Source organism: Abramis brama (genome assembly GCF_963993115.1).
Source record: "Abramis brama genome assembly, chromosome: 16".
NCBI lineage: Eukaryota > Metazoa > Chordata > Actinopteri > Cypriniformes > Leuciscidae > Abramis > Abramis brama.
In genome coordinates, this window is record NC_139978.1 from 24,271,365 (window position 1) to 24,290,178 (window position 18,814).

At 39.7% G+C, this 18,814-nt stretch overlaps 1 protein-coding gene across 2 annotated transcripts in view; it reads left to right on the forward strand.

The window, feature by feature from the left end:
- Positions 1-1,645: 1,645 nt before the first annotated feature.
- The window catches only part of nol4la (nucleolar protein 4-like a), a 40,143-nt gene continuing 22,974 nt past the window's right edge, over positions 1,646-18,814 (forward strand). The window contains exon 1 of one of the 2 annotated variants that reach the window (XM_084087342.1): positions 1,646-2,788. In XM_084087342.1, the coding sequence (XP_083943468.1) occupies positions 2,447-2,788 (342 nt within the window). In that variant the 5' untranslated portion in view covers positions 1,646-2,446. The remainder of the gene's footprint in view (positions 2,789-18,814) is intronic. The other variant, XM_084087343.1, reaches the window with a different exon arrangement.

Consider the following 18,814-nt stretch of genomic DNA (forward strand, 5'->3'; position numbering starts at 1 on the left):
AAAAAGATTGATTTAAATACATTTTCCTCAAAAATCTATTTCATCTAAATTTAGCCTTTGCTTGTGATGTTAATTGGTTTGTTAATATCTTTTCCAACTAAAGGGGTGCACATCTGGGACAGACATGCAGGGTTGTGCCAATCAAATAGGATTTAGTGCTGTCAGTCATATATTTCATTAGAACTGACTAGTCAATACTAGCTGCGGGGCAAAATTAACATGGTTTTTAAACAAGGTGGAATACCCCTTTAAGAATCAGAGAACATCAAAGGGACACATTCCTGTCAGCTTCATCCATTGAATCCCAGACCCTTTGACAGAACTCCGTAGCTCAGGGAGGATTCTGGAATGCTGAAGTGATTCCGGACCCAGTGAAACCTTTTAGAACTCTGAACAGGTTCTAGGACTGAGAGAAGATTCTGGAGTGAGGCAATGCAGTCTGGATGGGGCAGATACAGGCGGCCTGTTCTGCTTCTTCAGCTGCTGGAGCTGAGCTGCTGTCATAGCAACAGCAGCCGACATCACCAGCAGTCCCAGCATGGTCCTCGACACAGCCCCGGAGCACTCGCACACTACTGACTGCACAGAGAAAGAGAGGATGCTCACATACCAGCACTCACACACACACACAAACACAATGCAACTAATATGTACACATACATGACCAATCATGAGCACTCTGTCACAGAGTGTATTAGAAATAAACAGACCAAATACACACATGGAACCTGACATCAGAGGACACCCACTTGACCACACGAATCATAAGCAGTAAAAAAAAGAATGTATATATATATATATATATATATATATATATATATCCTATTATAGTAACAGCATTCAGCAAAGATTCTTCAAACTGTCTAATTATAATTGCAATGTTTTAACTTGGATATTAAAATGATTAAACACTAGTTACTGTTTTCCTGAAAAGCATGGGAAATTTTCACAAATATCAATCCATATTAGTGCTGAAAGGTGCCCAAGTGTTAATTACAGTGTTACTTTGACAGCAGAGCACCCTGCTCAATTTACCTGAAATTATTCCATCATTTTAAACTAGGCTATATAGCCTAATTTACTAAACACATTGTGAATAGAGAAAAAACACATTTGTAATTGTTTTCTTGTAATTTCCCACTGTACATTCCCTGTATCAAGTACTACATACTGGTAATTATAAATGAATATATATGTGGCTTTTGTGGCTTATAACATTTTTGTTATTATATTGAGAAGATCATCAGTGGGTAGGCTACTATAACATTAAGAAATACCCCAAAATCACCGTAATGCTCAAAAAATGAAGAAAAATGTTACCAATTGGTATTGCTATCGTTGCTTTGTAATCATCATTTTACAAGAGAGAAAAAAACATTTAAACCATATTAATTTATGCCGTTTATTTTATTCAATATATTTAAATATACGCAATAGGGATGTGTTCACTAATGTTGATTACTAGAAATATCAAGTCGGTCCTTTTCATCCTTTGTCTGAATAAGAAATTTGTTCTCTTTATTGCGACACTACCTTCTGCCTACCCGCTTTGTAACCACTGCGTCCACGCGCTGCACCGTCTACTTCCTGAAAAAAAAAAAAAATAGAAAGAAAACAGCCTACTACTTCGTTACGACTGCTTTTTATTCTATTGTGAGCTACGACAGACGTTTCTGGCTCAAAACTACCATCAGCTATTACATTTTGAAGATTATAAACGAGAAATGTCAATTTGGGACGGTCTCTAGCTTGGCTTTAGCAGTGCACGCGCAGGTCCGATTCAAACAGGTGGAAAGAGTGGGACAGTACTAGCGCATGACGGCGGCTCGTGAAGGCAGTATTACAACCCGTATGGCGTTTTTGTTTGAAACATCAGTATTTAAATTATTCGCTCAATTCGTTTTTGCTAAGTATTCTCACGCCAGTATGACATCAACAGGCTTGTGCCACATCCCGTATTAGAACGCTCGCGCCGGTCGTTTAAAAAGTGGGCCGTTAAAGTCTGTTACGCCGAGCTCTTTTTATCGCTTCCTGGAGCCAGGAAGGTTTGCGTATTTTTTTACGTTTACGGTATCAACCCTCGGGGTTTTTCCCACTTATACTGGTCCTCTGGCCGTTTACGCACAGGTGGGAGATACCCGCTTGGTAGGACGGCCCCCTCTCTCAGTTCCTCAGCGGATGATGTGTGCAAGTGACATTTGCCGTTGCGGTTTGGGACAGTAACCGAGGCGTCTCTGCAAACAGGTGTGCGACTGCCCGTAACAGACACACATAATACGACTTTTTTTTCGTCTTGTTTAGCGGAGGCGGACCTCCAGCACCAGTGTCGAAGCGATCCATCCTCGTAGCGGGACAGGGAGAGGAGGGGGAGTCTACTATCATTTTCAGGCGTTGTAGTTGCATTTGATCGTTCGAATAGGGGCACGCGGTTCACAAAGAGGAAGGAATGGCAACTAAGAAACCATGCGCGGATTTAACAAAAAGGAGCCGAAGTCCCGTCGTGCTGGAGGCAGAGATGTTCAGCGAATTTCAGGACTGGTGTCTCCGGACTTACGGAGACTCGGGTAAAACAAAGACCGTCACGCGCCGAAAATACAACAAAATCATGCAGACCCTGCTACAGAACGAGGAGTCCGACGGTATCTATGTCGACAACAGCCACATCAACGCCAAATTCAAATTCTGGGTGAAGTCCAAAGGCTTTCAGGTCGGCAGCAACATCTTGGGCGAGCACAACAAGAAAGAGACATCGGGGAAGCCCGTCCTGTACGTCCCTGTCAAGTCTACGGTAAAGTGTTTTTTCCACTTGACAGTATGTGAGTGAATTGTGTCTGTGTGTATGTGATTGTGGGATTTCAACTCTCAATATGGGTCTGGCGATGCTTTAGACCTTTCTCAAGATGCTTCGGGACAGCGCTCGTTTGATTCCACCTACGCGCAACCCACATTGCTGTGCGCAACTTTTCAATCGTTACACCTCGGGTTGACCGAACATATTCATCCCTCACCCCAACCGGGCAGAACAGCCTTACTCTGAGAGCTGGCTGCCATAGCAACGCCGGTCCCTCTAAGCAATAACGGCGGTGTAGTAATGGTATCTGACGAATTGGCATGACGTTGTCCTGCTGACGGGATCGGGATGCCATAGCAAATCAAAACGTGGGCCGTTTTTCAACCATGATATGAAATCATGATAATGTTGATTGGGACAACGTGATTTTATTCACTATGTTTTTCGTCACTGGATGATTCGATTCGAAGCGGGAGCGCGAGTGCGGTGAGCTCGTGTAACGTTACCCAAATGCTGGGGATGCCGGGGCGCAGATGGGCGCGAGAGTTTTCCCGAGGGGCTAACGACATGGTGGACGTTAAAACACAGCTATATTAAAGTAAATAAATCGGTGTGTTCCGGTAAATCAGTGTTTGAGGGACTTCAGCTGCTCTCGTGGACCACTTGAGGGTCTCGCGCACCATCCTTCTGTGGGCATCTGACACTCGCGCGCTCGCCGATCAATGTGTCATTTAGAGCGACATTTAACAAACATTAAACACTTAATAAAAACAGCGTACTTTGAGCAAGTATAAAATAAAATTCTCAACTATATTAAGATCGCGCCTCGTACGTTTTTATTCTGGAGAGGGAGAGCACTTGCATTGTTCTGTACCGGATGAGGGCGGAGCGGACGGTTGGCACCCGTTGCTCTGGTAACCTACCTGTTCTGCTCTACAATGCTCGCGTTTTTTCCACACATCCCAGGACTATGACAGAATCCATCATTAGAAAGACAACCAGAGCAGAATTTAATTTAGAATCAATGTGATGCACCAGGAATGGACAAAAATTCTGCACCCCAAAGATGCGCGAGGATGTCGCTGTTTAATTTTTTTTACGATGCATAAAGGTATTTGGTCACGAAGCTTATTTAAAGCTCCGGTCAGGCCAATAATAGTTTTAATAATAGTTTAACAGACATGAATGGTTATCACGACCTATTACAGAAGGTTTTTTTTTCTTTTCTTTTTTTTCAGAATTTAAAAAATGTACAAATTGAATGGCTACAGTAAAGGCTGAGATTGAGATATACATGCAAGTGACTGTTTTCTTGAACACTAGGAGGTCCTCGACTACCACTGGTGCATTATGCCATTCAAAATGTCATGAACAGACACCATTTTGAGTATTGCCCTCAAGGGGTCCCACCAGCAGACCTTTGTCTGCCATCCAAGAGGGACTGACTCCCCAGAGACTGGCACACCTCAGCTTGAGAAAAATAAGTACTCAAATTAGGAACAATGGTGACAAGACTGTTTTTAATGAGTATTTTAATGGCTGTTCCTGTTTCACTATTCACATAAAATCCTAGATGTCTGACTGTGCATATAAAAACACAACAAGGATCGGTAATCAGCAAGATGGGAGCCACCAAGTGAGCCTTTCGATCACTTAAAAAAAAAAAAAAAATAATAATAATTTAACTTAAAAATAAATAAATAAACAAAGCTAAATTACAGTAGATTAATCCTCGTTAGCAGATAATTGCTATGCAACCATTTGACAGCTCCTAACAGGCAGCTCCCAGCGTGCTTTTAATTTATAAGACTGTGTTAAGAAGAAATGAGGCAGAACTCTGAACATAGTAATGTCTCCCGCCACAGTTAACCCTTCACACAGATGTGTGGGTTTAACTACCCAAAGGACGTCCAGTGAGCCTGTGGCAATTACAGATCCTCTATCCATAAATTGCTCCTGTAATGGAATGAATGTGCAAGTCAGATGTGAAAGTGAAGTTCATGATTACACATATGAATTACTTGTTGAGAAATACGCCCCTCCCCCCCCAGAATACACGCACATTTCTCCACCCACCACTTTCTCTCTCTTACATGTGGCTGATCAGAGGTCTGTATACACTGGCTTTCACTATCATTATTTAACAGCTCCTTAATACCGTGCTTGTTTTACCCTTAATCAGTCATTCTGTCTCTCTGTGGAGCCTCTGTGCATCCTAATACACAGCCTCATATACACTACACCTTACATATGATCTGTCAGTCACACAGATGACCAGTTATTCTGTCATATGGAGGAGGTTATCTATCTATATATATATATATATATATATATATATATATATATATATATAGGCTATACACACACACACACACACACACACACACACATATATATACATATATATATATATCTATATGGCCATAGTAAATGTAAGTAAAAAAAAAATGAAATATGAAATTACATTCATTCGATTCGTTCAAACGGCTGATTCATTGAGGAATAAAGTAAATATCTGTGTTCGACAGATATTGAAGCAGCGCTGCTCAGACCAATTGGTGTATGATATCAAAGTACCACGAGAGGGATCGCTCTCGCAAGTTGAACACACCTAATGGCTCTCTTTATAAATGGGCCATTAAATCATTGGTTCACCCGATTGCTCAAAACGCGGATTCATTCAGAAACTAAACACTGTGTGTTGCTCGAATATTATTATCGAATATTATATTTATTGAATATTGTATGGATAAGTCATAATATTTGCAGTCATGCTATTTGGGATAAAAACTGCACTTGTGTCATATTGCGCTCGTTACTTGTATGGCATTGGTAGCCTATATCATACCATATAGGCTTATAAAAAAACTCATACAAGGGCATTTTTGCCCTGATATCTTGAATTTTAGGGGCATTCTAACTACATCACGCAGTGAGTTGTTGCCCTGCATCATGTTCATCTCCAGTCGACTTTATGAAATGTAAGATTAACTACGTAGGCAAGGCAGGGCGGGTGCATTAAATGTGTTAAATTATTTTAAGGCGTTATTTTTCCATAACTAATTAGTGAATGCAGTAAATCGACAGCCCTAATAGGCTATATATATATATCAGTTATGAAACATGGCAGCTTTCAATATAAAGGCCAATGAATTCAAGCAACTTAGGTCACTTAATTTCATACCCACCCTGCCACTCTCTTGACCAATAAGCATGCCTCAATGTGTCCAAGAACAAGGAAGCGTAACCATCAACACACGTACACACGTGTTCACATCATCATTATTATCTCATTAAGGACTGGGACAGTAGGGGATCCTTCCCAACCTGCTTCTATGTACACAAATTATACAACAAACAAAGAAAAAACAAACAAAACAGAGCAGAATAATAAGAGGAACAGAGGCAATGGGGACCTTTTTACAGTAATAAGATACAGAGAAAGTGGCACAATATATCTGTGCTTCCATTTAGCACTTTACATGTAGCTAATTGTTTTCATCATGTAAAAGTTTGGTTTTAAATACAGCAGGTTGAAAAGAGGATATTTATCTAGAACTGACATGTCCATTGAGGTTAGTTTGTGTGTATACATTTACATGTTTAATTCCTAGTTCAACTTTTTTCTTATTTCCTGCTTCTATTTTTGTGTCAAGAGACTACACTGTTGCTTATCAGTCACACTCTCTCAGTCTTTTCTCTTTATCATCAGCAATAAACACAAAATTGACTTCACCCAGAGTGTTGAAGCAGCACCCCCCATGTGAGTAGTGTCTTCCCTTTTACCTCCCCCTGGGTGGCAGGGCTGCTGGGTGCCATGTTGTGGGTTGGAGCCCCAGTGCAGTGTGGGATGCAGAAGAGTGGCGGAGGGCCTCTCTGATGCAGCTACTCCATGGGTGTGCCAAGTTTCAGTGTGTGGGGGCGAGAAGGAGGGGGACCTGATAGAGCAGGTGATGTTTATCCTGTGTGGTTTTAGGAGAGTTACACTATCACTGTGGTCAAGGAGAGAGAGAAAGAGAAGCGAAAAAGCCACCAATAGCATATAAGTCGAGCAGCCCGTGCAATTCTGTCAGAGCACATATCATTCATAAAGCTATTAAATATGTATCTGTTGTGTCACAGGCCCACTGTGGACTTTGTTTCATGAGAGTGGTGCTCAATTCAGCTGCAGGGCATCACAAGCTCGCTCTGCTCACTGTCTGTCAAACTCTTTCTCTATGTTGCTTTAATATTCTCTCTCTCCCTCTCTCTCGATGTCTCTTTGCTCTTTCTCTTTGTTGCTCTCTTTCTAGTGAGGGGGAGTAACTTCATTTATCACCTGTTATGTCCTGTGGCTAACATCGGGAGCAAAAACACACTCATGTGCAGTAAAACACGCAATATCATATTTAGTTGCAACCACAGATTCACAGGTGCTCAGAATGAAAGATTGAAAGAGATCTCAATCAGGTTTTTGCTTTTGTGACAGTAAATTCACTTATAATGGTCACAAAAGATTTCTGTTTCAAGTAAATGCTGTTCTTTTGAACTTTGTATTCATCAAAAATATATCACGGTTTCCACAAAAATATGAAACTGTTTTCAACAGCACCAAATCAGCATAAGAATAATATGACACTGATGACTGGAGCAATGGCTGCTGCAAATTCAGCTTTGCCATCTGCCATATTACTGTTTACTGTATTTTTGATCAAATAAATGCAGCCTTTGTGAACACAAGAGACTTCTTAAAAAAAAAAAAAAAAATGTATCTTACAAATCCCAAACTTTTCAACAGTAGGCTATATTCTTATGCATCACCCAGTTGTCATATACATATGTTTTTAGGCAATCAGAAGTTTTCTCTTCTTTAAAAAAAAAAAAAAAATACAAAATTTGCTAGAACTAATTTATTAGTTTTAAATTGCAATAATAATCAGCGATTATTGAGGATATACATATATCATGTAACAATTTTATAACATAAAAATATTAAATATTATAAATTATACGGTAACACTTTACAATAAGGTCTCATTTGTTAACATTAGTTCATGTATGAACTAACAATGAGCAATACATTTGTTACAGTTTTATTAATCTTTTTTAATGTTAGTTATAAAATACAGTAATTTATTATGTGTTCATGTTAGTTCACAGTGCATTAACTAATGTTAACAGATATAACTTTTGATTTGAATTAATATTAACTAAGATTAATAGATTTTGAAGTATTGTTCATTCTTAGATCATGTTAACTAATGAAACCTTATTGTAAAGTGTTACCAGTAAATACTATCATTGTATTAAAGCTATAAAGTAGACACTTTTGACAACAGCTGCATAATGTACGAAACATTACTGATTTATTTGATGCCTTCTGTTCATTCTTGTCATTTTGATAAAGCCTCATCTAGTCACCAACAACTTACAACCATTTCAAAAGTCTCTTACACTAGCCCTGGTTCATCCATAAGCGTTTATTGTAAAACCTCCTTTAAAACACATCTCACAGTCTGCTGCATTTGCACCAAATGCTGACAATAACAGATATACTACAGCCTACTGTAAGACTTCACACTGCTCTCCTACCACTCGCACTCTCGTTTTCCCCCTTCATCTGTCTCTGTTGATTTTCAGAAACTGATGAAGAGTCCAGTGAGAGGGCGACTTTTTAAAGATTTTTCTTATTAAGGGGGCAAAAGAGAAGAAAGGATGCTGCAAGATTTTAAGTGAGGGAAATGATTGCTTTCTGTTGCTATGCCAACGGAAACAGAAATATCCTCATTGCCATGTATGTGTGTGTGTGTGACAGAGTGAAGGTTTAGCCAGTGTTCTGCAGTATGGGCCTATTGCAAGACAGCCATGAGTATATTCCCTGAGCTGGGGGAAATCTCCTGGTCAAGCGTTCGAGACTCACTCAATCCATCATATCTACTGAGGGATAGAGATGCTACAAAAGCATACAGGTGTTTCAGAAAACCTTAGGTGTCTTACATCATATCTGTTACCTAATATGACTTATCTGTTGAGAAGCTTGGATGTCAGATGAGTGAATTTTAAGTATAAAATTGAAAGAAAATTATTCATATTTTGCATGGCCAATGTGAAACTAAATATTTGTGATTTTTGTTTGTTTCTTGCACCAGAGTTGCTGAGTAATATGATGACTAGGTAATAAGTAATAAATAAAAAAAAATTATAAGAAAAGCAAGACGGTACATACATTAGGCTTGGTTGAAAATCAAGAAGATCTCTTTTTGATGAACCGACATTGATTGTTAAATCTTAAAAGAATAGTTTTTTTTTGGTGTATGCTGTTTTCAGTTGATGCGTGAACAACTTTTTTGTTTTGTGCTTTGTCAGTTTCGATATGAAACAAAGTCTTAGTTTTCAAATGATGTCAATTTAATTATGAAATGTAAACATAAATACATAAATAAACAGCATCTCAGTTCAAGCAAAGTGGCAGCACGGAGCACAAGTGAACCAATCATCTCTTCCTCTTAACTTCAAGTTACAGTATAGCACAAAAATACAGGTGACTGTACATCAAAAGGTATGTTGAAAAAAATGGACATCTCATGTAATCACTTAATCAGTGTTTTTACTGCGGAAAGATGTCAATAAACAGCTTGATAAAAATATATTATGTTTCAATATTTCTATCATGACAACTCTCTGAAGATTTTTATCATGGTAATTGATGGAGGAATAGATCTGTTAAGCTCCTGCTGCTGATATTGATTATTGCTAATGTTGTAGGCTATTGCTGCTGTTGCTGCTGCAGAGCATATACAGGAACTTGCTACTGCCAATACATACACTGATACGCTGCTGTTGAGCATGTAAGACATACTGCTTCAGTACAAATAGCATGTATAAAATGAACCGTAGCAGATACAAGTGGAGCAGGTGAAGGTGGGGGTTTCAGAAGAACTCTGAACTCTGCTGCAAACTGCTATTGTAAATGCTAACCAACAATTTAAATGTTGAGCAGCAAGCTCATTGGCTGCAAATGCAACATGAACCAATCAGCTTGTCTCATGACATGTAGTTAATGATCTAAATATCACCAGGTAGCATTAAAGAGGTGGTTGATTCTGATTTCACTTTTCTAACTTTAGTTAGTGAGTAATGTTGCTGTTTGAGCATAAACAACATCTGTGAAGTTACAACGCTCAAAGTTGAAAGCAAAGGAAGACATTTTCTTTTAAAGAAATTGCTTTTTAAGGACTACAACAAACAGCTGGTAGGGACTACACGACATTCCTTCCAAGTTAGTGACATCACTAACCCTAAAATTTACATAAACCCGCCCCTGGGAACGCGATTTATATATTATCTAGACAGAATTTGCTAATCAATGACTAGAACATAACTACACATAAGCTACATAAATTCACCAACTAACCATTCAGAATTGTTGTCTACATGTTGTCACTTCTTCTTGAGTCTCTCCATCTTTCTGACTTCGGTTTGAACATAAAAGGCTAAAAAAGATTTAGTGCATGTCTGTGTGAGATAAAAGGACACAAGCTCTTGAAGCGCCACCTTCTGTGCCAGGAGCAGAAGCTCATTTGCATTTAAAGGAACAGACTCAAAAACGGTGCGTTTTTGCTCACCCTTAAAAAAGTGACAACTTTAACATGCTGTATAAAAATATCTGTGGGGTATTTTGAGCTAAAACTTCACATACACACTCTGGGGACATCAAAGACTTATTTTACATCTTGTGAAAAGGGCATTAAACCACCCCTTTAAGGACCTGTCAGCCTGCGCCATCTAGAGATTCATGACAGAGCTAGGTATATTTACCTCAGAAAAGCCTTAATGACCATAGCTCAATAGTAAGCTAGAAAAATCTAGAGAGGAGCATTTTGATAAATATATGCACTATATTACATATTTATTATATTTTTATGTAACCTGTTTAATATTTAATAAACGTTTGAATAAATACGTCATGAAAACAAGTTCCTTGAGAAAAATTAACATGTACTGTACCTGATATATATATCTAAAATGAATCGAGATTGTAATTGAATTGCAAGCTTGTGAATCAAAAACAAATCGAATCTTGACATTTTTGTCAATGCCCAGCCCTAATACTTCATGGGATTTTTTTGTAAAAACAAACGGTCACAAGCTGTAAATATGCTTTAAAGATTTTCTCTAATAATTCTTTGAATAAGAGACAGTGAGGGGAAAAAAAGCTTCAGAACTAAACCTTCTCCAAAGCAACATTGCTGTCAGCTGTTTTCATCAGTCTATGTGTGCTTTTGCGTGTTTTTTAGCGTCTACTCTCTCTTGCTCAGAACTCCAGGTCAGCAGAAGGCTAATCTGTGCAAATAAACACTCTCAAGAGACGCTCTTGTCCGGCCTGCAGGGATCAGGAGACACTGTCCTCTGTCCTGAAGATCTCAAAAATACACACATATCCACCCAAATGACTGCTGACAACAGTACACGTATCCAAACTCAAATGCGTGAAGAAGAGAAGGACTTAAACTGTAGCAAACCACTTTTCGATTCCATTATTAGCATATCACTGAGGAAGAAAATCAGGCAAAAATCTCATTATGATAAGTGATTAATTAGCGAGCGTATCTGCAGAGAGCCTTGGAGAAAAAGGGATCTAAACAGACCTTCCCTCAGCTCCCCTCCCCGCCCCTCCAAACCCAGAGACACTCTGTGTCTCAACAGTGGCCTTTTATCTACCAGTCATTTGCATGAATGCTAACAGTTTTGCATGATGCATTTGCAATAGCAGGTTACGACATGAAAAGCCCACAGAGTGCACTGTGCTGTCCACAAGCAACATACAAGGCAGCCACAATGTCTACCGACACAAAGGCTCTCTCTATCTTACATACTTCATTAACACTGACCCAAAATTCTTTAAATCAATTCTTCTTCTGAAAGTTTAATATATAAAAAAACACAATAACTCAAAGAAAGAGACTTTTATTAAACTTAAAAGTCACCAAGAATGCGTTAATTTGATCAAAAACACAGTAAAAACACAGTAATAATTTGAAATATTATTACAATTTAAAATAGCTGTTTTCTATTTTAATATATTTTAAAATGTAATTTATTTCTGTAATGCTGAATTTTCAACAGCCCTCACTCCCAGTGTCACATAATCCTTCAGAAATCATTCTAATATGCTGGTTTGGTGCTCAAGAAACATTTCTTATTATAATCATCAATGTTGGAAAACAGTTGTGCTGCTTACTATTTTTGTAGAAACCATGATACTTTTTGTTCATGTTTCTTTGATGAATAATAAGTTCAAAAGATAGAAAAAAGTACTGTTCCTAAACTTTTGAACAGTTATACAAGTTAAAAGTTGCTTAATGGAGGCCATCTGTTGCTTATACAAACCAATGATTAATTGAACTAAAAGTTTGCATTGTTAGCTGCCAGCAATCATATCAGAGGTTCAAAAAATGTTACCATGTTACCATCTAGATTCATTAAGAACTGTTCTGATTGTGCTACCACACACACATACACACACACCACTTGATTGACCCACTTCAGTCTGTCTCTTAGAAGTGAGAAGCCTCCTACTTGAAATGGATGTTTGATTCAGAAGTAGGTGATCTGATCTAGTATCCTCTCTCCTCTCCTCTTACCATTTTCCATCTTTTATGATGTTGTCTTTGAGGTTTTGGGATTCACAAAAGTAGAATCTGTCCATTTGTGTGAACCCTTGGGTCTGAATCAGTAGGAATGTAGGAGGAATGTATAAATGCGAAAAGCAAAGTTATTTACATTTAGGGTGAATGTATATGTAAATAGTCAGTGTGTGTGTTTGTTTTAGTGTGTACCGCATGTGCTTGTGTGTGTGGTGAGAGAGGGTCGCGGATGGTGCTGCTCTGGTGTTCCTCCCCTCGGCTCCTTCTCTCTGTTGCCATGGAGAGACCGTTCTCCTCTCCCATAGGAGAGGAAATTAACACCATTTTTAACTGGCTCCAGGGCCTCCCCCCTACCAGAGAGAGAGCTCCTACAGACACACACTTGCACACCTACACAGATAACCACACACAGACACAGTCCTGGTACACGCTGCCTCCCTGAGCGGATTTGGGAGGATGTGTGCATGTGTGTGCGATCGAATAAAAGCTTTCCCCATCTCTATTCTGGGAGGATGCAGCTTTGGGACAAAAGAGTGTCTCACTCCATCTCCCCCTCCTCATATTCACCCTCCCTACCCTCTGTGCCTCTCTCTCTCTCTCTCTCTCTCTCCTTTGTAATTAACTGCTGCAGTCTCTCATTAGCGTTGTGATCCTGTCCGGTTGTCTCACTGTCTGCACCCCTCTCCCCACCACGCAATTACACCATGACACCAGGGTCACGTGACCCAGCAGACACCTCAGAGCATGAACAGAACACGTTTATACTCACATGCAAACAAGTGTTTTATTTTCTGTGGTTTAGCCTTATGTAGAGCTTAAGGTTTTCTGATTAGTGGTTGATTAAAATGGGTTTTTTCAATGATTGAATCTTGAAATTCTAGAAAATCTTTTTTTAGATTTACTTTTGACATGTATGCCTATAATATGGAGAGCAGTCAGGAAGCAAAGTGAGAGAGAGAGGGGGGACAAGATTGGAAAAGACCACAAGCCAGGACTCAAACTCACCGGAAGCGCAACTACACTATGTGTCAGAAAGCTGTGTCATCAACTACTTTAGATCATCTGGTCATGTGATACATCAAAATGAAAATTTTTGTCCAAAACCAAACATCCTGGACATACTGGCAACCACACCAACTTTTCTTTAGTCAATGAATTTCCATTTGCAAACTCATTTCACTTTGTAATGTGACTTATTTTTGAGTCAAATTTGATATTTAATGAGAAAAAAAATTAAGACGGGAATTGATTGGATTGACCGTTACATACTGGAATGCAAGTATACTAAAATGTGCATTAATAATGTAGCTTAACATTATCCAATAGCTAAGTGATGTCAGTTGAAAAGGAAACTCATTTCAGACATTGGGTCAATTTTGATTTCATGTTGACTTTTGCAGTCTCATAACAATGTCTGCTATCCTGCTTGACGACCACACATAAGGAACTGCACATCAGACACACAAAAAATACTTTTAAGGGAGCACGATAGAGACCAAAGCTGTGTAGTGACAGACTAATGCAGATGACAGTTAATGATCAGTTGTGTCTGGGTAATGTGGGTGCAGGGAGTCAGATGGAACTAAGGGAAGAGCCCGTTCGAGGAGCTGAAAGCGTCCGTCACACCCTGTCAGAGTCAGAGAGAGAGACGAGGGGAGAAAGAAACGAGTGGCTGAATGAGAGGGAGGGTTAGGAATGAGGAAAAGTGTAATATGGATTTAATGGAAAAGCATTGTGAATGTACAGTGGCAGGAAGGTGGAGAGAATGGGTGGGGGGTCAGAGGATTGAAAAAAATGGGATGAGAGGAAAGGAGCGATTACACTTCATCTTTCCATGACCTTCGTGCACAAAGATTCACATGCCGCACCCCTGCCCTGTAACCTCCTCTAAAGCTCCCACCTCCCGCTGAGAAAACCGGTCTCTACGATTTTAGGTCCATACCCTTTGCTGGCCTCACAGTGTGGAGATGGGAATTTAAGAGGTGACCTGTTATCAGATTTGCAACAATCTGATCTGAATCACCTGCATTGTTGAAACAGTTCCTCTCTCACACATGTGCACACACACACACATTTTTGGCTTTTCCACTGTAATACAAATATTTCCCCCATTTTCCCTCAAGCACTATATCAATGTAATGTGCTATGGCAGCTTTAACAAACAAAGCAATTCATAAATATACTGCTGGATATTAAGTGTCTATGTGTCTGAAGGCAGACAACACTCAATTCACTCACACTGTAATATAATTAGTAACTATTGCTCATATGGGTGGGTTAGAATTAAACTTCGGACAGAAGTCGTCCTGCACCATTTGTGCTATAGCGATGAATGATATCTCAAATTGTGCGGCTTGTGCAGAAGAGGTGTGATATTATTTTTTTAAACCATTCTAACTTACGTTTTAAAGAAGTATAATAACATATATAATAATAAGTATAATAGTCAATTTTCTTTAGAAAATACACAAATAAAAATTATTCTTGACCCCAAAAGACACTGATATTTTATTATTTGTTACATCTGTGTTTGTTCATTTACAATGCTGTAGTTTATCACTGCTTTAGTTTATCTGAACACTGATAAAGCTAATGTGTGGAGCAGTGAAGCGTTGGCGCTTGCAACATCAAGGTCATGGGTTCGATTCCCAGGGAAACCAAGAACTGATAAGAATGTAAATGTGTATCTTGAAATGCAATGCAAGTCGCTTTGGATAAAAGCATCTGCCAAATGTGTAAATGTACTGGCTTGCTACTCAAGCTATATGGTTCAAGTACTGAGTGTTTTTTTTTCTTTTTTTCAAAAAGCATCTTAGATGTATGGGTATCTATCGTGTCCTGTTTATTGCTGAATCGGTCATGTTCGGTTACGTAGCTCTAGTCTATCAGGTCTTCTTTACCCTTTTAACATAAATATTTGCTAGGGCTCTTCTATCTCTGTCGGCCCATGCATACGTGTATGTGTGAGTGAGTGTGACCCAGCTGCCTCCTTTCTCTTGCCCCCTCCCTTCACTGCCCCTGTGTGTGTACGAATGTTCAGAGACTCTGTCTGTGTGTGTGCGACTGCCAGAGGGGGTGGGGGGTCGGGGTGGCCGCTTGCCGAATCAGCCCCTCCAGTCTCCTAGCAACAGAGCTGTTTGGAGCGGGACGGGTGAGAGAGGGAAAGAAAGAGAGAGAGAAGCAGAGAGAAAGAGAATAGGAGGGATAGAGAAGAGGAGAGGGAGATTGAAAAATATGCCACATCTGGAAAAAGCCAAGGCTTGCCGGGTCTCAAAAAAAAAGAGAGAGACAGATAGAGTTGTAGAAGAGGAAATGCTGATTGCTGCTGCTGACAATTCACAGCGCTTCTTTAAAATGATGAGAGGATGATGCAACCGTGCACTTTCAGGCCCAGAAAGCAGCATCTCACACACACCAGTTCAGCTCTACAGTGGTTTAATGATTAAACACACACGCTGTTGCTCCACGTTGGGAACAAACAGTCAGCTCAACCTGAGAATCTAAACACTGCGCTTTTGTGCTTTGAGGAAGAGTGAATGAGGAGTGTGTTCACCTCATCAGGGTTAATAAAACATTCACTGTGTGAGTCATACTATCTGCAGTCGCAATTGGTTATCAAATTAGTAACAGTCCGCCACTTTCAAATTAGAAATGTTTACAACCAAGTGCTCTGTAATATTTTTTCTTTCTTTCTATTTTTAAGTGCTCTGGAATACTTGATTCTGATTGGTCAATCGTTACATCCTGCAGTAAATATTTTGACCGCTGAACTCCGTACTTCACCATTGTTGCAGTCAACTGATCGCCTAAGTTGTGTCATCATTTACTCACCTTCACGTTGTGCTGTATGACTTACAGTGCCGTTTTTTACAGTACAGCAATTTTTCAGTAAAAACGTGGTAGCGTGGTATGCTCTCTGTGCATCTTTCAACACTTTGCACTCCAGGCCAAGTGCAAAAAATAAATAAAATAAAAACACTTAAGAAGATAGGATAAAATACTCTAGGTAGAGCAAGGCAATAAACAGGTGATCATTTCTAAATGGAATTGGAGATTACATGAGGGTAAATAAACTTTTTTTTGGAGAAACTGTTCCTGTTCCTAAACATAGTAAATAGTCAGCTATTGTCTGTCATTTCATTTTGCAGTTTATTTTCTATTTTCTAAAATTTATACTTAAATTACATTAGATTCAACTTTACGGTTATTGTGCTGAGTACAGTCAATGGAATACAATATTTCATATCTGTTTCTTCGTTTATTTAGCCTAGCTGTGTATTAAATAGAATAATGAACTGTTTTCAGTCACTATTCCAAAAAAACCCACTTTGGGGTGATATCAGATCCCCTGTTTCGCATTGAGTTTTATTTTGTGATGACCTGCTGATTTAATTGCGATATGTTGTTATTATTGCACACACAGTGATTCTGTGCACTGAACACTGAACTGGCTCATATTTGGATCTATATGGGTGCAGTATGGTGTCACTGTGTGTCAGGTTTGGACTAAGTTAGGCCTTCGGTAGAGCTGAGCAGATCTCCCTGATCCTGCTGGCCTACTTTAGTCACCCACAGACTGTGATGTGCCCTCAGATTGAGGAAATGGTGGGGGACAGAGGAAATGTTTGTGTCTGAAAGTGCATGTGTGAAAGCAACCGGAATGGAGCAATCGAGCTGAGATGGAGATGTTTGTATACAGACAAACACACACAGTCCTCCCCCCATGGCTATAACCGAGGCATTCTTCTCTAAGGTATTGGTGGAGACTGCATCTGGTCCTAGAGTCTGCGTCCTGTGTCCTAGAGGGACCATTTCTAGAATATTCTCTGGTTGACAGAGAGCAGGAGGGTTTCTGCATAGGTGTGGCATAATCACCTCATGACCGAGATCATGAAAACCAGGGTCAGGGTGGTGCATGTTTGACTGATCGTGGCATAATAAGACTTATAATTATGACGAGAGGAGGGAACGCATGCACAAGCCGGATGGCTGGAGAGGGCCGGATTAAAGCGAGCCCGCTATGTGCGCTGGTTTTAGTTGCCATGGCAACCTTCATTACCTGGCACTTGGGAAAGGGGGAGCGAGAGAAAGAGGGAGAGAGGAAAGATGGAGCGGGACAGGAGAAAAAAGGGAAAGAGAGAGGGAGAAAAAGAGATGTCTTGGGGAAAATGTGATGGAGAAAGGAAAACAAGTGGAGAAAAGAGGAAAGAAAAACGTTAGCCCCTCTGGGAATCAAAGTAGAAATGTGCCGTTAAAAAATGAGGGAGAGAGAGAAAAAAACTATATGAAGAGGAAGGATAATGACTGCTACTTCCTTTTTTACACAACACCTGCTGATTGAAACAGGCAATACAAGCTTTGTTTATGCCAGGTATAGAATCTGGAAACATAAAAATGAAAGCAATATTGAAGTCTAGAAGAGATGTTTGTGATATTAGTGACAAAAGAGTTATGCTTTGAGAACGTAATTTTCTCTGTTAAAATAAATAAACAATATAAAATCCAGTTGAATACTACTGGCACAACAATTATACATTTCACCTATAAATAAGCTATAGTAAATAAGTCACAGTTACTTTGAAAAAAAGACATGCCATTCTGAAGTAAAGCTGAGAAAGAAGTAATGAGAGAAAAAGGTGTGAAAGCAATAATGAACAGGTGACGGTTGGGCCCGAGTGGGACTGGGAGAATAAGAAGGTTGTCTTAGTGATCAGAATTCCTGCAGGTGTCACATGACCCGCTGCCCTGCACACCTGCCCGAGAGCGCTGCCAGTTGCCATAGCGACAGGGTCAGCTTTATGGAAAGCAGGGTTGAAGGTGGCGATGGTTTGAGGTGGGGCTGGTTGTGTGTGTGTGTCTGTGGTCAAGAAAGCAGTTATTTTCAAAATGCTGCAGAAAAGTGTTCAAAAACCACACTGTATTTCTCTCACACATAAATCTAACAGTGGAGATATTCAGTAAGAAACCTATTGAGCTGTGAAGGACTTAATATTAGATTCAGATCAATGAACGTCTGAATAATACACTACACAAAAGAGACTGTCTTAGCCGTACATAGTCGCCAGGGCCCAGAGCAATACTCATAAAGCCCCATAGCACAGCACTCATCCAGGAGCTGTTTAGTTGACTGAAGTCAGCATAAATGTTTGGAATGCAACTCAGGAACTCAAATAATGTTTGAGCAGTAAAGATTTGTGCCCATAAAGATGCCAGTCTGTGGACTGGTGCATGCAAAGTTCATCTGGTTGCTATGTCATTGCTGCCGTCAGAGGCCTTCACATGCTGTGTTATAGTGGCGGTGTTTGAGAGAAACATGAAAATGTTGAGCAAATGCAACTGGAGTGAAGAAGAGAATGTTTTATTTGTTTTTATACAGAGCTGTTATTTGTCCAATCAG